At 40.0% G+C, this 25,749-nt stretch overlaps 1 protein-coding gene across 2 annotated transcripts in view; it reads right to left on the bottom strand.

The window, feature by feature from the left end:
* The window catches only part of abr (ABR activator of RhoGEF and GTPase), a 343,069-nt gene that overhangs the window by 259,838 nt on the left and 57,482 nt on the right, over positions 1 to 25,749 (bottom strand). Inside the window, exon 1 of one of the 2 annotated variants that reach the window (XM_048161872.1) lies at positions 22,219 to 22,516. The exons of the other annotated variant lie outside the window; for it this stretch is intronic. Within the exon in view, the coding sequence (XP_048017829.1) occupies positions 22,219 to 22,279 (61 nt within the window). The 5' untranslated portion in view covers positions 22,280 to 22,516. Of the gene's footprint in view, positions 1 to 22,218; positions 22,517 to 25,749 lie in introns of those variants that run through there. 2 annotated transcript variants of the gene reach the window in all.

The raw sequence follows: 25,749 nt of genomic DNA on the forward strand, positions 1-25,749 counted from the left end.
TTATGATGGCTGTGAGTGTCTTTCTGACAGCAGCTGCACTCACATTAAATGACATGAATTGCATCTGGAGCAGAGGTGTTTTCGATTGTGCAGGCAAAGTGATTGTATTTGTATTGTCTCTCTTTCACTGTATGTGGTGAAGAACACACATGAAAGTCCATGTAAAGCAATATTAAATATGTGTCCTGAGTTTGTCAACCCCACAGAAAAGTGTGTTAACCACCCAGCCAAATTTGAATGATAAAAGAAATCCGCTAAGTAAATAAAATAAGCTATCAAAATCTTGAAAAAATAAGCAGTATTCTCTGCTCTCAAACGCTGAGGGCGTGTCCGCTGTTGGCACTAAAACCACACCTACTTGCGGGAAAGATGCCCCTCTCTCAACTGTCAAATACAGCTACAACCTATTGGATTTACACAGCCATACATGTTTGAGCCTGCAGAGCCAGAATCCAATTCAGAGGACATTGACCGGCTACCTGAGAATCAACCTCGCACCTTTCAGTTCTCCCTTTTATGCAAGTTAGCAATTATGTATCTAGCATGACTGAACTTAGCCAAATAAAGTTAGGTTAATCAATAAATAACATAGAATAAATGTAACAGACACATGTAACAGCCCAATACCTACTAAAAAGTCTATGGGTGCAAAATCTGAAAACCCAACAGGAAGTGAGATAGTTTTGCCATTTACAGACATTGTACTTTAACAAACTCCTCCTAGAGATTTTATCAGATAAACATCATATTTAGTCAGCCTAATCTTAAGGCCTTAGCACTGTTAAAATGCAAATATCTTGAGTCTGATGTTTTCGCCATGAATCAGGAAGCTTTTGTAAGTCAGGCATACAATGTCCAACCTGCCCCAAACTTCACATGTGTGAAAAGAGTCCTGGCCTGAAGACATTTATATGCCAATATTCAGTTAGTCATAGCGCCACCTGCTGGCAACAGGAAATGGCATTAATCCACCTCTTCTTGATTTCAAACGGATCTGTTTTGTAAATTATCACAACCAGGTAATATGAATTTATGTGACAAAGACATAGCTAGCTAGCAAACTGTAGGCTATAGTAACGACATGGTAATAGTAATGACAGTAACTCGCGACTGAGCGGGTGAACCACTGTTGCTAATGCACTCTATTTATTATAGTGTTAGGGGAAGGGCAATGCTCAGTGGCTCCAGTGCATCATCGAGCCATGATTTCAGGCCCGCCCAAAAAATGTGTTTAGAAACAAATCTCTAAATTGCCTTTACTCAGATAAAAAAGACTCATTAGGATTGGCATTTACAGACATTCTAAACTCTATTGGTGTTAGACAACACGTGTCGGGACCCACTCATTGTCGTAATCATACTTTAGATCTAATATTGTCACATGGAATCGATATTGATGCCGTTGAAATTCTGCAGCAGAGTGATGACATCTCAGATCATGATCTAGTCTCGTGTATATTACATTTAGTGAAAGCGGCTAAACTGCCTCCCTGCCATAAATATGGTAGAACCATCACTTCTACCACTAAAGATTGCTTTATAAATAATCTTCCTGATCAGTTTCATCGCCTTAGCATACCAGACAGCTTAGAAGACCTCGATATTGCAACAGAAACTATTGACTCTCTCTTTTCCAGCACATTAGACTCAGTTGCTCCTTTGCGTTTAAAAAAGATTAAGGAAATTAATCCAACACCCTGGTACAATGAGCACACTCGGGCCCTAAAAACAGCAGTTAGAAAAATGGAGAGCAACTGGAAGAAAACAAAACTGGAAGTATTTCGCATTTCGTGGAGAGAGAAAATGACTGAGTACAGAAAGGCCTTAAAAACTGCTAGATCTGCCTATTTTTCAAAACTTTTAGAAGAAAATAAACACAACCCTAGGTATTTATTTGATACAGTGGCTAAATTAACAAGAAATAAAGCTTCAACTTCTGATGTTTCCAAAGAGCACAGCAGTAATGACTTTATGAACTTCTTTACTTGCAAGATTGATAATATTAGAGAAAAAATTATAACCATGCAACCGTCTACTACAGTCTTGTGTCAGACAGTGCATTGTAGTGTCCCTAAAGAAAAATTCAATTCATTTACTGCTTTAGGAGAGGAAGAATTGTCTAAACTTGTTAAATCATCAAAATCATCCACATTTATGTTAGACCCTATACCAACTACAGCTATTGAAAGAGATGCTTACAGAGGTCATAGATCCTCTTCTTAATATTGTTAATTCATCTTTATCACTAGGATACGTACCAAAAACCTTTAAGCTGGCTGTTATTAAACCTCTTATTAAAAAAAACGCAACTTGATCCTAGAAAATTAGTCAATTACAGGCCGATCTCAAATCTCACTTTTCTGTCAAAAATACTAGAAAAGGCAGTTTCATCACAACTATGTTCCTTTTTAGAAAGAAATAGTATCTGTGCAGAACTGCAGAACAGTTAGTTCATGCTTTTATGACCTCAAGGCTAGACTACTGTAACGCTCTACTGGGTGGTTGTTCTGCTCGCTTGATAAATAAACTACAGCTCGTACAAAATGCAGCAGCTAGAGTTCTTACTAGAACTAGGAAGTATGACCATATTAGCCCAGTTCTGTCATCACTGCATTGGCTTCCTGTTAAACATTGTATAGATTTTAAAATCTTGCTAATTACTTACAAAGCACTAAATGGTTTAGCTCCCCAGTACCTAAGTGAGCTCTTAATACATTATAGTCCTTCACGTTTATTGCGATCTCAGAATTCAGGCCAGCTGATAATACCTAGAATATCAAAATCAACTGCAGGCGGTAGATCCTTCTCCTATTTGGCACCTAAACTCTGGAACAATCTTCCTAGCATTGTTCAGGAAGCAGACACACTCTGTCAGTTTAAATCTAGACTAAAAACACATCTCTTTAACCTGGCATACACATAACACATTATCAATTTATATTTTCAAATCCATTAAAGGATTATTAGGCTGCATAAATTAGGTCAGCCGGAACCGGGAACACTTCCTATAATACCAGATGTACTCGTTACATCAGAAAAAGAATGGCATCTACGCTAATATTAGTCTTTCTGTTTATCCCGAGGTTTACTGTAGTCAACCGGATCTGGGCCGTATCCAGCTGAGACCAAGGACCGGTGCCATGACACGACCGCAACGCAGCCCTGAAGTATCAGCAGAGATCGAGTCAACTACATCATCCATTGTGAAGACATCATCAACACGACAGCCAGTGCCACAGTTCCTCAACAGACCGTCCATACCGGCGTGATGAATACGATCCTCAACTGGACACGACCACAATGCAGCCCTGAAGTATCAGAGATCGAGTCAACTGGATCATCCGTTGTGAAGGCCCCATCGACACGACAGCCAGTAGCACAGTTCCTCAACAGACCGTCCATACCGGCGTGATGAATACGATCCTCAACTGGAACTGAAATAAATACTTTGATTGTTGCGATCCTATCAGACTTATGATAGCAACCTGATTGTAACAAAGCACTGTTCGCTAGAGGAGAACTGGCCCCCCGACTAAGCCTGGTTTCTCCCAAGGTTTTTTTTTTCTCCATTTTAACACCTATTTGCCACTTGTTTGCCACCTGATGTCACCTGATGGAGTTTGGGTTCCTTGCCGCTGTCGCCTTTGGCTTGCTTAGTTGGGGACACTTGACATTTGATATTCAATAGTATTCTTGACATTTATTCAACAGTGCTTCTGATCTGCCTGCATTGACACTATTATTTAAGAGCTGCTGTGCAGCCAAATTATGTACCAGTTATCAATGTAAAGCTGCTTTGACACAATCTGCATTGTAAAAAGCGCTATATAAATAAAGGTGACTTGACTTTTAAATCAGTGTCCATACGGCATCTGTATACATTTCTCCGTCTCCACAGATTACTGACAAGAATAAGTTTTGCTTAGCCAATCTCGTTTCATATCAGCTCTGTCAAACGCAGACATGTCAGTCAATCTCTGGCAGTCTGAGTGATGAGGGAGCAGTGGATGCACACAGACGTCCTTGAGCAGAGTCAATCAAACTGCAGAAACTTCAAACCTCCCTGCTGATTGTGCTTCCTGAAACTTGAAGCACAAGCTGTGTAACCAATAACATTCAATGTTCAATCACTCCACTCTCAAAAAACAAGGCATAACCTACTGACAGAAATGTTGATGTATATGCACACAAAAGCTCTTTAAAATCAACAGCAATGCTAAATTTACATTGTTCCCCACTACATTTAAATGCACGTCTCATGATTAAAACATGACTGTTGTAAGGTGGTCGTTAGCAGTGGTAAGGCAGGCAGCAAGAAAAAGATGAAAAACTCTGAAAGTTCTTAAAGGTGATTTAATTTTCTTGTCAGGGCATGCTCCAGACAGTGTAGCTAGGTTCCATCCACCAATATTCCAATACAATAATAACAAAACAAAAATAAAGAAAAATACAAAACAAAACAAAATAATATTTACATAAAAAAACATCAAATACGTTGGCTACTGGCCCAACAGTCACACTCAGATCTCTCCTCCCTTTGTCCAAACAATTACACTCTTTATACTTAAGGCTCCTCCCCTCAAATTCAAACATACCAATGGCAGGGCCATTTCAATTACAATTTACATCGTTTGTTTATAAGATTATGTTAGACATCAACATTGAAATATAAACATTCATATCTTCTTTATCACACTCCATTTTCCCCATGAAAACCAATGAGAATCTTAAAAGACATGCATACAATGTAATTTCCTTAAAACATTCTTAATGACTGAACTCCTCCTCCTTTGGGATGGTATAAATCCGGCTTCCTGTTTGCGGGCCCCTCCTATTAGGAAGCTCCAGGAAGAAGGTAAGACAAAGAATTTCCATTAACAAACAAATCATTATTTGTCTAATTTTCATTCACCTTTACTTGTTTTACAGGCCGCAAAAGGCTAAGATGGACAAACATGAGTCACAATAGAATGTGCACCTTCCATTTGACACATGTGAGAGACAAACAGTGAATAAAATTATCTTGAAACAAAACCCATTGTTTGGCTTCTTTGAGTTGAGAGTTACAAACCTTATTTTATCACAATGACTAAACTGTAACAGCAACGAAAAGTGTTTGTTTGTGTATGTATTCATGATAGAGAGAAAGGGAGAAATATATTCTTAAAATCAAAGTAGTTGGGAGAAAAACTAGATTTGCATTTTCAGAAGGAAATACCAGATCTTGCAAGGCAGTAGGAGAGTAAACGTCAAGAAGTTTAAGTTTTAGACTCTGTTTAGAGCTGCTTTACCAATGATGAAGAAGAAGACAAAGAAGGTGAAGGTGAAGAAGAAGAAGAAGAAGAAGAAGAAGAAGAAGAAAAAGAATGAGAAGATGAAGAAGGAGCAGCAGCAGAAGATAATGAGTTACGGTAAGAAGAAGAAGAAGAAGAAGAAGAAGAAGAAGAAGATGATTATGATGAATAAGAAGGAGAAGAAAAATTTGAAGGAGAAGAATAAGAATTTTTGATGAATGTCAATCCAATTCTGCCATGCAAGCACTGAAACACAAACACAAAGAAAGGAGTGATTAAACATGAGAGGGTGTGGCTATAAACGTGCCATAGGGGATCTATGACATTGATCAGTCATCTTCAAAGCAGATAAGCCTGGTCTGAAAAAATGACATCTACAGAACATAGAGAACAGAGCCTGTGGCTCTGATATGAACTCACCCGAGTCAAGACAAAGGGAAGACAACTAAAGACTGTGATCTCCCTATTAAATGTGTTTCTTATTAGAGAGAGCCATCAGTTCAAAGCTGAGCACAAAAAAACCCTAGCTACAGATCATTAGACAAGCATCAATATTACTCGATCAAATTTGTGATTTTTACTTGGTGGATAAAACTTTCAATAAAACACTGAAGAAAGGATCTTTTTCAGAAAAATAATATAACTTTTTCTGGGGCTTTCTGGGGCTTTCTCAGCACTGTTGTAACTTAAGAACCTCCAACATGATCAAAATCTATTTTTTTCAAAATTTGAAAGGTTTTCTATCAAATGAGACCATGAACTTGAGGGTACCTTTTTTGTTTGTTTGTTTATGTATGCCACTTAGACATAAAATCATTAAAAATGCCTTCAGGGTGTAAGTTGTTACAGTCAAAAGTTTACATAATATTTATATAAAGCTTCCAATGATCGGGTTCAGGAGATAAGAGAAGCGAGGAGAACCCCTGCATTGAGAGCACTCCTCATTGCTGCTCTCAGATCCTCCCCACCCCTCCATCCCTCCTTTCTCCTCTCTTCCTCTTGACTGGCCTGAATGCTTAAATCATGCCTCTACTCCCCAGTGGAGTAAAAACAGACCAGAGGTCCCATTGGCTGAGCCATGTGGTGTGTGGTCTGTGATGCTGTGCTCTGATTGGTTAACAATCTGAGTGCAGAGTTAAGAGGTCCCCAGTTACCAGCTGGGAAGGGCAGGGCAGGGCAGGGCATGTCTTCAGCCATGACAACACACACAATACACACATGCATATACAAGCTCCTTGGTGGACAAAGAACCAAAAGGCAGAGTGTATGAGTCAGGGTTGTCTGACCTCAGAGATCAAATCTGTCACGGGTGCACAAGAACAAGATGTAACAGATCCAAGTGCAGCATAAGTATTTATTGGGGAGTCCAGAAACGTAATCCAAGGCAGGCAAGAGGTCAAAATCCAGGTAATCAGTCCACAAAACAACAAGCCAGAGATATAAACAGTGCACGTAACAAATACAACGAACCACAACCAGGGACAGACACAACTGAGATTAAATAGACAAACACTAATTAACAAACACAAAACAGCTGGGTGCAATGATGAATGGTAATTAGTCCAGGGAGTGTATATGGGAAATGTAGTTCATGAAATGAGTGAAACAATGAGTCCGGGAAGGAGTGCCCTCTAGAGGCTGAAGGCACTCTCACAGGTGATCGTGACATTACCCCCCCTCAAAGGAGCGGCTACCAGACGCTCCACCAGACAAAAAACAAAAACACAAAAAAAAAAAAAAAAACTCAGGAGGGAGGTGGACAGGAGGAGGATCAGGGGGAGGGATGGTGGGCCAGATCCAGGGTCCCCAACTGATAGCCAGGGTGGTGCTGGAGGAACTGACCAGGCTGGTTCCAGCGGTTCTAGAGTCCTGGCTGGGTGCCAGGGTGGTGCTGGAGGAACTGACCAGGCTGGTGCCAGCGCCTCTGGAATCCTGGCTGAGTGCCAGGGCGGTGCTGGCGGAACTGACCAGGCGGGTTCCAACGGTTCCAACGGCCGGGGCAGTGGCAGCAGGGCAGGAAGCCTGGACGACGGTGGCAGGACAGACGGCTTGGTTGACGGCGGCAGGACAGAAGATCTGGGCGGTGGCGGCAGAGCAGAAGGCTTGGACGGCGGCAGGGCAGTAGGCCAAGGGTGCTTCATGGCCATATCAGGGAGAGCGGACAGCTCGGTGACGGCCTCCGTGGCCGTATCAGAGAGAGCGGACAGCTCGGTGACGGCCTCCGTGGCCGTATCAAGGGGAGCGGACAGCTCGGTAACGGTCTCCGTGGCCGTATCAGGGAGAGCGGAGGACTCAGGGACGGCAGCGGGCTCAGACTGGGGCTGCTCTGGGACGGCAGCGTGCCCAGGCTGGGGCTGCTCTGGGACGGCAGCGTGCTCAGGCTGGGGCTGCTCTGGGACGGCAGCGTGCTCAAGCTGGGGCTGCTCTGGGACGGCAGCGTGCTCTGTAGTAGACTCACTGGCTGGAGCGGGCTCTGTAGTAGACTCACTGGCTGGAGCGGGCTCTGTAGTAGACTCACTGGCTGGAGCGGGCTCTGTAGTAGACTCACTGGCTGGAGCGGGCTCTGGAGTGGACTCACTGGCTGGAGCGGGCTCTGTAGTGGACTCACTGGCTGGAGCGGGCTCAGTAGTAGAGCCACTGGCTGGAGCGGGCTCAGTAGTAGAGCCACTGGCTGGAGCGGGCTCAGTAGTAGAGCCACTGGCTGGAGCGGACTCACTGGCTGGAGCGGACTCACTGGCTGGAGCGGACTCACTGGCTGGAGCGGGCTCTGGAGTGGACTCACTGACTGGAGCGGGCTCTGGAGTGGACTCACTGGCTGGAGCGGACTCACTGGCTGGAGCGGGCTCTGGAGTGGACTCACTGGCTGGAGCGGACTCACTGACTGAAGCGGGCTCTGGAATGGACTCACTGACTGAAGCGGGCTCTGGAATGGACTCACTGACTGAAGCGGGCTCTGGAGTGGACTCACTGGCTGGAGTGGACTCACTGGCTGGAGTGGACTCACTGGCTGGAGTGGACTCACTGGCTGGAGTGGACTCACTGGCTGGAGTGGACTCACTGGCTGGAGTGGACTCACTGGCTGGAGTGGACTCACTGGCTGGAGTGGACTCACTGGCTGGAGTGGACTCACTGGCTGGAGTGGACTCACTGGCTGGAGTGGACTCACTGGCTGAAGCGGGCTCGGGCTGTTCTGAGTGCATCCTCCAGGCACGCAAGACAGCCAAAATATAAAAAGTGAAGACAGCCCTCCTGGCCATCACGGGACTGACAGGGAGAGCATGCGAGACTGGAGTGGACTCACTGGCTGGAGCGGGCTCTGGAGTGGACTCACTGGCTGGAGCGGGCTCTGGAGTGGACTCACTGGCTGGAGCGGGCTCTGGAGTGGACTCACTGGCTGGAGCGGGCTCTGGAGTGGACTCACTGGCTGGAGCGGGCTCTGGAGTGGACTCACTGGCTGGAGCGGGCTCTGGAGTGGACTCACTGGCTGGAGCGGGCTCTGGAGTGGACTCACTGGCTGGAGCGGGCTCTGGAGTGGACTCACTGGCTGGAGCGGGCTCTGGAGTGGACTCACTGGCTGGAGCGGGCTCTGGAGTGGACTCACTGGCTGGAGCGGGCTCTGGAGTGGACTCACTGGCTGGAGCGGGCTCTGGAGTGGACTCACTGGCTGGAGCGGGCTCTGGAGTGGACTCACTGGCTGGAGCGGGCTCTGGAGTGGACTCACTGGCTGGAACGGGCTCTGGAGTGGACTCACTGGCTGGAGCGGGCTCTGGAGTGGACTCACTGGCTGGAGCGGGCACACGGGCTGGAGCGGGTGCTGGAGGTAGTCGAAGCGGCCCATTCCCACGCAGATGCAGGTAATTGGAGAAATTCCAAAAGTTTAACCCCCTTACCAGCTCCATCTCCCACTGCGGCAGAGGTCTATCCAGACAGTTATTAATAGTGTCTTTGAGGACCGTATCAGAGAGACCATACCCCTCCGCCCGTGACCAGAACTTCTGGACGAATGCCCGCACTCCCATTCTCCTCTGGCGGAGAGTCGCCAAAAGGGCCTGAGCCTCCTCAGCCCCCACTGATGACCGGAGTCTCCTGCTGCTGGATCCTTGCATAGTGGTGGTTCGTTCTGTCACGGGTGCACAAGAACAAGATGTAACAGATCCAAGTGCAGCATAAGTATTTATTGGGGAGTCCAGAAACGTAATCCAAGGCAGGCAAGAGGTCAAAATCCAGGTAATCAGTCCACAAAACAACAAGCCAGAGATATAAACAGTGCACGTAACAAATACAACGAACCACAACCAGGGACAGACACAACTGAGATTAAATAGACAAACACTAATTAACAAACACAAAACAGCTGGGTGCAATGATGAATGGTAATTAGTCCAGGGAGTGTATATGGGAAATGTAGTTCATGAAATGAGTGAAACAATGAGTCCGGGAAGGAGTGCCCTCTAGAGGCTGAAGGCACTCTCACAGGTGATCGTGACAAAATCATGCTTGCAAAGTATAAACATTTTATATTAAAATAAAGAACTTTACTGCACAAATAATCAACAGCCACTTTGTCTTTTCAGACAAAAATTATTTTAACTTCCATTTACATTTTTTAAAATGTTTTACTGCTTGGTCTGTGTCATTGTGGGTTTTGTTTCTTTTGCTGTTATAAGCTGTAAGGACTTTTTGAATTAACTGAAATCATTTGGCAAAGTGATATGGAACTGTAATGCAGTCAAGACCTGCCTAGAACTACCCGTGAACTAGCGGTGCGTTTTCCTGAAAATAATTACACACCTTAGAACGTTGATCAACCAATCAGATTCGAGCATTCAACAGTATAAAATGTTTTATTTAATCCATTTCCATTGGGACTACATGAATCATTTTCACTGACGTTAATTTAAAATTGCATTAAAAGGGCAGGGATTTGTTGTTCTCAGTATGCATTTTCCATTTTTAAGCATACTTAAATATAATTCAAATTGATTTTACACACTTAAAGGGATAGATCACCCAAAAATGAAAATTTGATGTTTATCTGCTTACCCCCAGGGCATCCAAGATGTAGGTGACTTTTTTTCTTCAGTAGAACACAAATGATGATTTTTAACTCCAACCGCTGCCGTCTGTCAGTCAAATAATCGCTTGGTGAGGTCTGATCACGCTCTGACAGTGGAAGTGATGTCTAGCACTCATTGAAGTATATGCGCGAGACATCACTGCCGTTGTCAGAGCGCGATCAGACCTCACTAAGCGATTGCTGAACGCAGTTGGACATAGTGGTGTATTAGAGGTAAAAAATGATATAAATACTGTTTATATTTTCAAATCCGTTAAAGGATTATTAGGCTGCATAAATTAGGTCAGCCGGAATCGGGAACACTTCCTATAACACCAGATGTACTCGTTACATCAGAAAAAGAATGGCATCTACGCTAATATTAGTCTTTCTGTTTATCCCGAGGTTTACCGTAGTCAACCGGATCTGGGCCGTATCCAGCTGAGACCAAGGATCTGCGCCTTGACACGACCACAACGCAGCCCTGAAGTATCAGCAGAGATCGAGTCAACTAGATCATCCATTGTGAAGACATCATCAACACGACAGCCAGTGCCACAGTTCCTCAACAGGCCGTCCATACCGGCGTGATGAATACGATCCTCAACTGGACTCGACCACAACGCAGCCCTGAAGTATCAGCAGAGATCGAGTCAACTGGATCATCCATTGTGAAGGCCTCATCAACACGACAGCCAGTAGCACAGTTTCTCAACAGACCGTCCATACCGGCGTGATGAATACGATCCTCAACTGGACACGACCACAACGCAGCCCTGAAGTACCAGCAGAGATCGAGTCAACTAGATCATCCATTGTGAAGGCCCCATCGACACGACAGCCAGTAGCACAGTTCCTCAACAGACCGTCCATACCGGCGTGATGAATACGATCCTCAACTGGATGGAACTGAAATAAATACTTTGATTGTTGCGATCCTATCAGATTTATGATAGCAACCTGATTGTAACAAAGCACTGTTCGCCAGAGAAGAACTGGCCCCCCGACTAAGCCTGGTTTCTCCCAAGGTTTTTTTTTTCTCCATTTCAACACCTATTTGCCACTTGTTTGCCACCTGATGTCACCTGATGGAGTTTGGGTTCCTTGCCGCTGTCGCCTTTGGCTTGCTTAGTTGGGGACACTTGACATTTGATATTCAATAGTATTCTTGACATTTTTTCAACAGTGCTTCTGATCTGCCTGCATTGACACTATTATTTAAGAGCTGCTGTGCAGCCAAATTATGTACCAGCTATCAATGTAAAGCTGTTTTGACACAATCTGCATTGTAAAAAGCGCTATATAAATAAAGGTAACTTGACTTGACTTGTTCGGTTTCTCGCACAAACCGATCGTTTCGTGTCTTAGGATATCAATGTGTCTTCACGAGCCGCAGGGTTTAATTTGGATTTGTCTAAGCAAGTTTTATTTACTCTTATAGTAGAAGTTCCCATTCACTCTTCTTATTTGACTGACAGACGGCAGCGGTTGGAGTTAAAAATCATCATTTGTGTTCTACTGAAGAAACAAAGTAACCTACATCTTGGATGCCCTGGGGGTAAGCAGATAAACATCAAATTTTCATTTTTGGGTGAACTATCCCTTTAAACCATTATCATATTCCATATCTCATATCACATTATTTAACACGTTAATAGCATATTGCATTTTTCTTCATTATTGTGCAAGCCTAATAGTGGCGATGATATTAAAGTGTCAACGGATTTTGATTTTGCGTTAGGAAAAAAAAAAAAAAATCAACATCCATGAATGAATGAGAAAAAAAGTATAAAAGCCATAATAAATTGATTTATTTCAGAGATTTATTCTGAGGTACAGTAAAGATTATGTATATATCTTTGTGCATAGACTCAAATTATTTTATGGGGTGACTGATATCAAGCTAAACAGTTGAAACTATGGATTCATGTGTTTCCAGAAACCAAACAGGTGCTGGATCTGTTGCACTCACTAACCCATTTAAAGCAGGACAGGACCTGAGCATGAGACTCAAGGGAAGCTACACCGCTATCAAATCAGTGCACCATTATATAAGAGTAACTGTCTCCACTAACCTCTGAACAGCTCTGAGATTGCTGTAATGGTCTCTCTCCTCTCTCTCGGTCTTAGAGGGCCAAAACATTCATTGTTTATGAATAATGAATTAAACACCATATAATGAAAGTGAATGGGGATAGGAGGTAAAGGTATCGTTAAGGGTATGGTCCATACAATATGTGTGCCACATTTCAAGTCTTCTGAAGCAATATGGAAGCTAATTTAGAAAATGTTTAGTCACTATTCAGAGATACTACCGCACAGAGAACTCGTGTAAAGACCCCAATATACTTCAAGCGAAATCAAAGAATGAACTGGTGTGACGTCATTTCAAACAAAATCCAGCCAAACTAAAGTTAGTTTGGAGTTAATTACAGGAGTTCATAAGAGCTTGCCAAAGCGAACTTTAAGTAAAAGTTCACTTTGTCTGGTAAACACCTTTGAACTACCATTGGTCTGTGATTATATGTAATAGGTAGGTGTGGCTCTGTGGCCCCGCTATCTTTGACATGGAAATCTCTCCGGTTCATTTCTCCTGTTCAGTCCGTCAAGGTCAGACGTCTGTGAGTAAAAGCATGAACACTGAAGAACTTCTTTATAGCAGAAATTGAAGTTGTAATTCTAATTGAAAGTCATGTTTAATACTGTAAAGCAGCTTGCTTTAAAGCAATCTATTGTATAAAGTGCTATATAAATAAACCTGACTTGACTGGAGTGTCAAATTGCTAAACTCGTGCAAACATATCCATGTCACTATGATCAGATGTTTTCTTACCACTGTTATTTTTTTGTGTAACCTTACAGTTAGAGTATTGTTCTGAATATGAGACAATGTTTTTTTCTTAGAAATACATCTGAAAAAACGGGTTTGTCGTATATTCAGGGTCTAGACTTTTACATGTCAATAATACACCTGCAACAATAGGCCAAATATGCGTAATACAGCCAAAAAGAATATGGTGTCAGAGAGTAATGTTAGAAGTCTTAAAAATGCTAACACTAAAAGAAAAGCTTACCGTCTAAGAGCCGCGTTAATTATGTTTGCGTGCCTCGCTGACAAACTTCCCCCATACGTGATTTTAAAACTTAAGACGGTACCCAGATTTCAAAACTACCATAAGATTTCACTTCTACTGTTAATAAAATTATTGTAGGCTACACTGTTTTCTCTATGAGATGGATAGCCTAATTGTTATATAATTCAGATGGGCTACAGGTTATTTTTATGGTATGCCAAAAAGTGTTTATTTTATTTTTTAAATGTGATCGTTGGTACATTTTACCAATATTTGCCATACTTTCAATACAAAAAAAATTAAATATTAAAAATATGCAATATTAAAATTATTTTCAAATAAAAGCATTTTCTTTATAAAAAAATCTTTATAAAATACAAGATTTGGTCTTCAAAAAGCCTTTTTCCAAAAGGTACATTTTGAAAAGGAGGGGTTGTCTTATAATCAGGGTCATCTTATATTCAGAACAATACGGTAATATTTATATATTCATCCAAATCCCACTCCCTACTAAGTAGGGCTGAGCGATAAAACAGTAACGATAATTATCAATAATATAACAATAATATATTTTTTCTCAATAAAATTATAACAAAAGTTTGATAAGTGTTCAATATAATGTTTATGCACTAGGAAAATAATGCTGTGCATTGCATGTTGCAAACCATCGCACTGGTGCCAGTACCAATTTGCCTGATTGACAAGCACTGTTGTGTATGAGAAACATTAAAGGGCAAACATGGCAAAAGTGGAACTAATCAGAGCTAATCACCGTACATCACACGGAACATTTATCAGCTTGGCTCAAAACACTAGTAGTGGGAAGTTTGGATCATTTTACTGAATTGGATCTTTGAATCTCGTTCAGCAAAGTGAACAAATCTTTTTTTAAGTAATTTCATTCATTTCAGCAGAATATAATTAAAATGTTATATGTTAAATTCCCCAACACATACTACTTACACAAACGTTGATCACATTTGGAATAAAAAATAAACTACAGGCTAATGTAGCCATTTCTTAATTAATTAAGAAATTTTTAATTAATTGCTTAGCAGGGTCTTCAGGCTATGCAGTCTGTTAATTCACCTCACTTCCCGATCCGAGTCGTTCTCTCTTTTGCCACCTTACATTTATCACATCTGTTCCCCTAGAAAGATTAGTTCACCTCGTGTGTCTGCGAGGCCGAGTCATTAGTTTGGTCGTCAGTGTCTGATCTGGGCCGTGACAGCCCCATATGCAATGCATGCAGTACCGGAAACAGAAATTAGTTCACCTCTTGAGCCTTCGGGTTCGAGTCGTTCGTTCATCCCGTCACAGCCCCATAGGCTGAATGCAGAAAAAGAAATATGTTAATCTCTCGAGTCTTCGGGTCTGAGTCCTTCATTCTTTTGTCACATGACTGCTTCCCGGCTTAGTGTCTCGCAACAAATACAACATTACATTCATATTACTATTGACTGTTTGTTGTATTATATTTAGGAATTATCATAATTACTAAAAGATATAATGCATTTATGTTATGCCACAATGTCCCTTCTGACCAATCATTTTACACAATATTAGAAATAAATTAAAATAAATTATAATACTAGCTTTAAAAAAATAAATAAATAAATAAATAAATAACTATGCACTTGTTTGTAAGGAAGGTTGTGAATTAACTAATTTCTGTGTCCAATACGGCTGTCACGGTATATTGAAAAAGAACGAAGGACTCGGACCTGAAGACTCAAGAGGTGAACTAATCATTTCTGTTTCTGCATTCAGCATTCAGCCTATGGGGCTGTGACATGATGAACGAACAACTCGAACACGAAGATGTGAGAGGTGAACTAATCATTTCTGTTTCCTATACACAACCTATGGGATGATGATCACTCTCTGAGGCAACTCGTTGTTTCCAAGTCATATTAAAGATTCATTCAAAATGAACGAATCGTTCATGAACGACACATCACTACAAAACACACCGCAGTGTGAGCTTGGAGTGAATGCATTTCCTCTCTGATCGTCTCAAACACATGACCACTAAACAGCGCTGTGAGATCCAGTGAGAAGTGTTCCAGTTCGGTGCAGAGTTCTCCCATACAAACCACAAATCAAATGATTAATGATTTAAACTAGTTTAAGGCCAGATGAAACAGCGCTGACATTCTCACCAACACTGATGCGGAAAACAGGAGAAACATTGAGCCACAACAATACAGTTAGAAGGCTTTTCAGTACACAAGTTGCCAACATTTACCATGATTTACTGTAGTAACACTAACTGAAACTATGATATTGTGGCAGAAATGTGGGATATTTATATTCATCCAGTTTATTATTTTTATTAATGTAGACATTAAATGTATTGAGTTATGCAATATAATTACAGTATTTTTGTTATTAAAGGGATAGTTCACCCAAAAATAAAAATTTGATGTTTATCTGCTTACCCCCAGCGCATCCAAGACGTAGGTGAATTTGTTTCTTCAGTAGAACACAAATGATGATTTTTAACTCCATTGATTGATTTAACTCCATTGAACTTTTAACTCTTATTGATTGTGTTCCCATTCACTCGCATTATAAGACTGACAGACGGCAACAGTTGCAGTTACAAAATCCTAATTTGTGTTCTACTGAAGAAACAAAGTCACCTACATCTTGGATGCACTGGGGGTAAGCAGATATCAAATGGGGGTAACATCAAATTTTCATTTTTGGGTGAACTATCCTTTTAAGCTATAGCAGTTTTTGTGCACTTGTTTTATACTAAATTTCTTTAGGCAACTGTTTTTCATAACAAATAGGTTACCATAGAAACAATATAGTTAGTATGCATTTTTTTCTTCTGCTTAAGTCAAGTCACCCTTATTTATATAGCGCTTTTTACAATGCAGATTGTGTCAAAGCAGCTTTACATTGATAATTGGTATATCATTTTCCTTTTAAAGAATAGTGTCAATGCAGGCAGATCAAAAGCACTGTTGAATAAATGTCAAGAATACTGATGAATATCAAATGTCAAGTCAAATTAAATTAAATTAGGGCTGCACGATTAATTGTATTTTAATCACGATAACGATATCTGCTTCTCCCGATTGATTTTAAATAATCGTCACGATATTGGCCCACTCTATGAAAATGAACATAATTTGGAAATTGGAAGTAATATTAGGAGTTTCGCTGTTTTATCTTTTGAAGTTCCTAAAGGTTTCACCAGTTTTCATAATGTTGATCAGCTAGAAATGATTGTTCTTTGCTTTACAAATTTGCCGGGCAATTTGAATCTGGTTTGTCTTATTGCAAACGAATTTTGTTGCTTTAAAATCTAATGTGAATACATATTACAAAGCGCTCACCAAAACCATGTTTTGTATTGATTTACCATCTAACGAAGTTATCATAGTTGGTTAAATTAAGTCGTTGTGCCACCTACAGGCCTTTTGGGTGAATTGTAGGTTGGTAAAGAACTTGCAAAATAGCCATAATTACATTACTCTTTTTGATAGAATAAACGTAATTAATAATCGTGATTATAATTTTGAGGAAACTGTGGCACTGGCTGTCGTGTCGATGAGGCCTTCACAATGGATGATCTAGTCGACTCGATCTCTGCTGATACTTCAGGGCTGCATTGTGGTCGTATCAAGGCGCCGGTCCTTGGTCTCATCTGGATACGGCCCAGATCCGGTTGACTACGGTAAACCTCGGGATAAACAGAAAGACTAATATTAACTGAACTAATTTATGCAGCCTAATAATCCTTTAACGGATTTGAAAATATAAATTGATAATGTGTTATGTGTATGCCAGGTTAAAGAGATGCGTTTTTAGTCTAGATTTAAACTGACAGAGTGTGTCTGCATCCCGAACAATGCTAGGAAGATTGTTCCACAGTTTAGGTGCCAAATAGGAGAAGGATCTACCACCTGCGGTTGATTTTGATATTATAGGTATTATCAGCTGGCCTGAATTCTGAGATCGCAATAAACGTGAAGGACTATAATGCATTAAGAGCTCGCTTAGGTACTGGGGGGCTAAACCATTTAGTGCTTTGTAAGTAATTAACAAGATTTTAAAATCTATACGATGTTTAACAGGAAGCCAATGCAGTGACGACAGAACTGGGCTAATATGGTCATACTTCGTAGTTCTAGTAAGAACTCTAGCTGCTGCATTTTGTACGAGCTGTAGTTTATTTATCAAGCGAGCGGAACAACCACCCAGTAGAGCGTTACAGTAATCTAACCTCGAGGTCATGAACGCATGAACTAACTGTTCTGCATTCTTCATTGAGAGCATATGCCGTAGTTTAGATATATTTTTAAGATGGAAGAATGCGTTTTTACAGATGCTACTAACATGGCCTTCAAATGAAAGATTGGTATCAAAGAGCACACCCAGGTTCCTAGCTGACGACAAAGACTTAACAGAGCAGCCATCAAGTTTTAGACAATATTCTAGGTTATTACGTGAAGAAGTTTTCGGTCCAAAAATTAGAATCTCTGTTTTTTCTGAATTTAGTAGTAGGAAATTACTGGTCATCCAGTTTTTTATATCAGCTATACATTCTGTTAATTTTGTGAATTGGTAAGTTTCGTCAGGGCGCGAAGAAATATAGAGCTGAGTATCATCAGCGTAACAGTGAAAACTAACGCCATGCTTCCTAATGATATCTCCCAAGGGTAGCATGTACAGAGTGAAAAGCAACGGTCCTAGTACTGAGCCTTGCGGTACTCCATATTTAACTTGTGATCGATATGACATCTCATCATTTACTACTACAAACTGATAACGGTCAGATAAGTATGATTTGAACCATGCCAATGCAATTCCACTAATGCCAACATAGTTTTCAAGTCTATTTAAGAGAATATTGTGATCAATAGTGTCAAATGCAGCACTAAGATCCAGTAACACTAATAGAGAGATACAACCACGATCTGATGATAAGAGCAAATCATTAGTAACTCTGACGAGAGCAGTCTCAGTACTATGGTACAGTCTAAATCCTGACTGGAAATCCTCACTATTATTTCTTTCTAAAAAGGAACATAGTTGCGATGAAACTGCCTTTTCTAGTATTTTTGACAGAAAAGTAAGATTTGAGATTGGCCTATAATTGACTAATTCTTTAGGATCTAGTTGTGGTTTTTTAATAATAGGTTTAATAATAGCCAGCTTAAAGGTTTTTGGTACGTATCCTAATGACAAAGATGAATTAACAATATTAAGAAGGGGATCTATGACTTCTGGAAGCATCTCTTTCAATAGCTTAGTTGGTATAGGGTCTAACATACATGTTGTTGATTTTGATAATTTAACAAGTTTAGACAATTCTTCCTCTCCTAAAGCAGTAAATGAAATGAATTTTTCCTCAGGGACACTACAATGCAAGGTCTGACACGATACTGTAGTAGACGGTTGCATGGTTATAATTTTCTCTCTAATATTACACACAAAAGAAGATGTTCTGAAGAATTCTGATAATCAAACAGTTTTGGTTCCCACTGACTTTCATTGTATTTTTTGTCCATAAAATGGAAGTCAAATGGAACCAAAACTGTTTAGTTACCAACATTTTTCAAAATATCTTCTTTTAGGTTCTACAGAAGAAATTAGGCTAAGTCATACAGGTTTTTGAACCACATGAGGGTAAGTAAATGATTCAGAATTTATATTTTTGGTGGACTATCCCTTTAAGGGTGGGCTCTTTTCTGCCAGTAAGCAACAACCTAGCAAAAACCCAAGCAACCACAATGCAACATGATAAAAAAAATAAATACATTTTTTAAATTCAAATTGTGTGTGTGTGTGTGTGTGTGTGTGTGTGTGTGTGTGTGTGTGTGTGTGTGTGTGTGTGTGTGTGTGTGTGTGTGTGTGTGTGTTGAATATGTCACAGAACAGGACTTCAAAAAGAGATGCAGATATACAGGATAGACAGGAGGAGGGATCATCTCAGTGAGTGAGAATAATCCCACGAGACGCATGTTCTACCAGCCGGATGCAGTCTAACAAAGAGAGTTTGACCACAGCTGCTGAATCCGAACACACACACACTTCACATCAATGTCTGACTAAGTTTACTGCCTCTCAACCACTCTGAAAAGAGGAAACCATGACAACAGTGCAGTAGAGGAGGCAGGAGATGATATCAGCGAGGCAACTGGAGAAAATGCTGTGAGGAGGTGGAAGAGAGATCCATAGAGATGAAGTGAATATGTGGCTTTAATAACCAGAACAAATTCCTTTTACATTCCAGAGATTGAAATGAATAGATAAATTAATGAAGAGATACATAAATACAATGATTTATTTTTATGTTTTCGGAAGACAAATTTCTGGCAATGTGAATCCTCCATTGGCATGTTACGAAAACATTGAATACAATATATACCGCTGTTAATGTACTCTCACTAATACTGATATTAGCCTCTATGGAAAGATCACTGCATTTGAAATGTACATCTTTTATTAAGCAAGAAAGCCTTTTAATGTTTAATAACACCCATAAATTATTAAATGGCTGTACATTTTTTTAACAAGGCTGTACCTTCAGCACTGAACAAAAAAAGGTTCAAAGAACAATAAAAACAGTATCAGTAAAAGCTAACACAGAAACACTGTTATTGTTGCAGAAAATGAGTCTTGTTACTGTATGTTAATGAGTTGTTGGATAATTGGTTAAAGATCTCATGATTGACAGAAACAAAGGAGGGCTTTGATTTAGGTTTGTGTTTTTAAGGGCCTCTTAACTTGTAAGGTAATCCAAACCAGACAATAGCTGAATGATGTTTTACCCTTGTGAGGTAATTTAGAACTGGAAATATCAGGGGCTGAAACCTCTCACTGCTTTTTTATTTTAACAAAGTAGAGAAAAATAAGTAAAATAGAGTAAAATATCATACATTCAAATGGAATAGAATTTGTTTTATATTCACAAAAGGAATAAAACAATAGTATTAAATTAATCAAGATGAAACAAGAAATAAAACAAAAAGCAAATTATATATTTAAAAATATATATATTTTTAATAAATAAAATATTTTTAAATTATATTTTTAAATACATTTAATTATTTTATTATAAACAAAAACTATATGAAATAAAACAAAAGTGCAGCGATAAATAAATATTTAACAAAAAAATATTAAAAGTGATTAAGATAAAAAAAATAAGTAAAAAGTCAATATTTATAATAATCTATTAGTTTAAGTGCAATAATCAGTGTATTACCTCTACTATCGTGTTCAAAACATGCAGATACCTAATCTTATATAACAAACAAAAAAGCAAGCAAATAAAAATCCACGGTAGTAAAACAAATTAATCTTGCTTCCTGCTCCCTCAATCCTGAAGCATTTGAGCACTGACATGGTAACACTGACATCCCCAAACCACACACAAACACAAAAACACACGCACACAACATGTGAGGGTGTATATAGGGGAGGATAAGGGGTGCATAACATCTGGGGCGATTGCCCCTTTTTCCTGAATTGACAATTATATACATTATAACACAGACCCACAAACACCATCACTCATGCACAAACACACAAATCTCATATAATTCAGTGTGAAATTATGGAGTGGGGGGGTGTTTGTGGAGGATTAGTCTTTTCCTGGTTAACTGCTCAATGGATTCTCCTTAGTGAATGAAATGAAACAAGCTCGCCCTCTCCAACAACCCCCCCTCCCTCCAGTGTGATCTGCGCATTTCTGCCAGTCTTTCCTCCATTTAACATTCTCTGAAAGCGCTTTATGTAACTCAACCTTACAGCCAGAGCAAATGAACGGCAGACTAAACAACCACAAGTGCATCTCCTCAGCCCAGCATTACCCACAAACCCCGGCTGACAGCTTCTGCCCACATGACTTCCACCCAGAGATAAAGAGCCCATCTGACTGTAAACAGTCAACACAATATTTGAATATTCATGAGAACGGCATGTACTTTGGGTCTCACACAAACAAATTTGGTATCACTGTTCATAATGAATGAGGAAAGAAGGAAGACTGGGATGAGAGAAGGAAAACAAAAGGTAGAGAATAACAATGAAAACAGGAATAAGAGAAGGAAGAAGAGAAAAGAGGTAAGAGAAGGAAAAGAGAAACTAGAAAAATTAAAAGAAAGACAGGAATGAGAGAGGGAAAAGAGTAGAAAGAAGGAAAGGGAAGTAGAGAAAAGAAGGAGAAGAGAAGGAAGTCAGGGATGAAAGTGGGAAAGGAAAATAAATTTTAGTATCTGTCAATTTTCAAAGCAACATTTCTAATTAAAGTATTTATTTATTTTATCTAATATTTTTATTTTATTTTAGCTTTAATTCAATAACTAAAATTTTTTTTTTAACAGTTTACGTTTTAGGGTGGACAGGGAACACCAGAAGGAGGACAGGGAAGAAAGAAGAAAAAGACATGATAGAGACAAAGAAAAAAAGATATGAATGAGAGAGGAAAGAAAGAGGAGAGAGGCAGACAAGGAAAAAAGCCGGAATATGAAGGAAAGGGACTTTTTAATTACAATAAAAGTATTGAAGTGGTACTATGGCACAGTAATGTATTAGATAAGAATACCAATGTACAGTAATTTGATATACACCATGGTACTATTTTACTACCATATTCATGTATCATTGTACTCGTTTAAAAAGGACTGACAGGCATCACAGAAAAACACAGTTACTAAACAACAAACACAACATGCTTGAGACCTTCTTTCACATACAGCAAAAGATAAAATTATTAGCACACACACGAGCAGAGATGCTGGAACGAGGAGGAAAGAGGCTGTATACATACTGCTGTAGAGAGTGTCTATCCAGGAGAGCCTGGGCAGCTCACGAGTGCTCAGGTGCTCCATCCCCCCGCCTGCCGTCTCCTCCAGTGCTGCGTCTCCTCCAAACACTCCCCCGATCTCTTCCCTTACTCTATCTCTCCCTTTACTCGTCCACAACTCGCCTGATCTCCTTAGTGATTATGGGGGGAGGTAGACATATCTGAGTTTGAGATACAAAACCGATGTATGTTGCTGAGGAGAGATCCACGCATCAGTGTGTGTTTGTTCGTACTACAGCTCCTCACATGTAAGACAACAGGCTGGAGTCGCTCGCTGCCAACGGTTGCTATGGGAAGGAGAGGCACTCCTCTCTCTCTCTCTCTCTCCCTCTCCCTCGCTCATTCACTCTCGTTCAATCCCCTTTTCTTCAGTCCACTGCCTCAATTTTATAATTTCATTCACTCTTATCTCTTATAGTAGTTGTTGCTAAGGCAAGTACCATTTTACTATTGTTTATAATTAGGGTTATGGATTGGAACAAACACAAATTTTTGTGATTTCGATTTTTACTTAAAGGGGACCTATTATGCCCTATTTAACAAGATGTAAATTTAGTCTCTGATGTTCCCAGAGTGTGTATGTGAATTTTTAGCTCAAAATACCCCACAGATAATTTTTTATAGCATGTTAAAATTGCTACTTTTAGCGGTTGAGCAAAAACGCGCCGTTTCAGTGTGGTCCCTTTAAATGCAAATGAGCTGCTGTGCTCGGCCTAAGAGGGCGGAGCTTGCAGAGCTCATTCTCCGGTGACAGGTTTCAGTCAGGACGCACTGAATATATGCTGCATGGAGATAGAACAGGTATAGTTTAGTTCAATTACGGTTATAACTTATATTGCCTTCTTGTTTTTCATCTACTATATTAGTACAGGCCTGTTGTACCGTCCGAATGATGGCCAAAACTAAACAGATGAGTTTTATGACGTTTATTGTACTTCACACAAAAAATGAAGCGTCTGTTTTCACTCTAAAACACTGCAAGTGTGCATTAAAATATTATCCATAAACTCTCTCTCTTTCCCTTGTATTATCACCAACAAACATTGCGAAGAACACAGAAACACTCGTTACAACTAACAGTAACTGCAGCAATGGCGGATTCGCTGTAAACAACGCACTCTGGGCGGTTCTAAGTTCAAACCTAAGTGTCAGTCAACACTGTGGGCGGGGGCTTGTGGCTTTTGTGACGTCACACTGCCAGGGATCTGGAAACGGCTTGTTCTGAGACACTGCTTATGATTATGGGGATTAAAAAGAAAAGGAGTGGGTGGATTTTTATCACTATAGGGTGGTTCTGTCCACACACTGCCAACACACATTTATGTCCAAACACCAGGCAAAAGTGAATTTTGCATAATAGGTCCCCTTCAAAACAGCAGTGGGAAAAAAAATCTTGCCTTAAGGTGCAAAATTTAGTTGAAATTTCATGGACAAAAAGGTCCATTGTATATTGTCATTAGTGTAGCAATATACAAAGCTCACAGAAGTCAATGTCAAACCAATCAGATTTTGCTTGAAGTATGTTGGGGCTTTTATAATAAAAACTGAAGTTGTAATTCTATTGGAAAGCAACACTGACACTTTTTTTTTCATTTCTTTTTTTTTTTTTTTCATGTTTAGAACTGTAAAGCTGCTTGCTTTAAAGCAATCTGTTGTATAAAGTGCTACATAAATAGCTGTGACATGACTTGGCAGAAGTGTCAAATTGCAGAGCTCACGCAAACATATCACACTCAACATCACTATGATCAGATGCTTTCTTAAACTTCTTTTTACCCCTAAGCAAACAATGTAAGGCTACATTCAGACTTTCAGTCCAAATCTGATTTTTGTGCATATCTGATTGAAATCTGATCAGATTTAGCAAGTGTGAATGGCAATAAAAAAATAAATACAAATTACATGAAATGTAGTTAACAAATAACAAATCCATTCCGAGCTACATTCATATGTGGTTTGAAATCCTATTCAAATCGGATTTCTGGAAATCCGTTTCAATCTGACCGCTCTGATCGAATTTTACGTGGTTTATGTGACTTTGTCACACCATGTAAAACATAAATGATAGGAAACATGAAAGTAACTGTAGAAACAAGGTGGTGTTGTTGCAAAGTGCCAGACGAGCAGAAAATGACAATATAACAGAGACATGTTTTGAGACAGGCGGAGACAACAGTACGTAATAAATACCATACCAGCCTCGTAAGACGCAGTAGTGCAGTAGTGCAGTAGTCCAGCGCGGTGGCTGCACATTGTCATGTTGTAAATAAGACAGCATTTGTATAGCAAAACCTACCATGTTGTGGTTGTTGTTTTTGGAGTATGCCTACCAAGCAATGTCAATGACATAGAAACAAATGCAGATATTCCGTAAAATGAAAAAACAGCATGGACACACAAATCTGATATACATATAATCGGATTTGGACTGACAGTCTGAACGCAGCCAAAAAGAACTTCGCCGTGAGTATATCGGGGCCTTAAGTTATATCTGGGGACCAGAATATCACAGAGACTTAAAGGGATAGTTCACCCATGAATGAATTCTGTCATAATTTACTCACACTCATGTGGTACAAAACCTGTATGACTTTCTTTCTTTTGCTTTCTTTCACAAAATAATTATATTTTGAAGAATGTTGGTAACCAAATCATTTTGGTGACCACTGACCTTCAATTTCAAAACATGCTTTTTTTGTTCTGCAAAAGAAAAAAGACTTACCCTCATGATGTTCCAAACCTGTAAGTAAATTATGACATTTTTTTTATTTTTATTTTTTTTTTATTTTTGGGTGAACTATAAGAGTGGACTATTTTGGGCCAGTACACAAATATCTAACACCCATAACACCCTAGCAACCACAGATGATAATGTTCATTCAAATTCCTCTTCCTCTCAGGCATCTCTCATCCCTCTCATCTCTCCCTTCTCTCTCCGTGAGCAGCTCTTACATTAGGCGTCCTCCTCAGGGATTTGGGGTGATGTGGTAACACCCTCCTGCTCTCCAGAAAACACAGGGTGTGTGTTAGGGTTGGGTAAAATAAAAAAAATATATACCATAAAAATTGTTATGCCTTTGGATGATACTTAATGTATGTGTCATTGTTTTTGCATTTGTCCTTATGGCTTTAGAGCAGGGGTCATCAACTATATTTGTCCAAGGGCCAGAATTTTTCACTGCAGACACTGTAAGGGCCAGATACTCGTAATATAAAATAAAATTCGAATTGTATCCTAATACTGTATGTTATTATTTGATATACTAATTCTAATTCCAAATTTATGTTATTTTTTACATATTACCTGTACTGCAGCAAGCCACCAGGGGGCGATAGCGATATTTTAGGCTTCATATTTGTGAGGCTTTCAAGCTGTCCATCACTGTCACGCAATTGTGCGCAAATCCCAGGCAAGGAAAATTTTGACATTTGTGAAAAAATGAGCACGTGAAACAATAAAAGATGTTCAATGAGAGAACGCGTTTATCGTCATTC

This window comes from Megalobrama amblycephala, linkage group LG16 (genome assembly GCF_018812025.1).
Source record: "Megalobrama amblycephala isolate DHTTF-2021 linkage group LG16, ASM1881202v1, whole genome shotgun sequence".
In the NCBI taxonomy this organism is placed as follows: Eukaryota; Metazoa; Chordata; class Actinopteri; order Cypriniformes; family Xenocyprididae; genus Megalobrama; species Megalobrama amblycephala.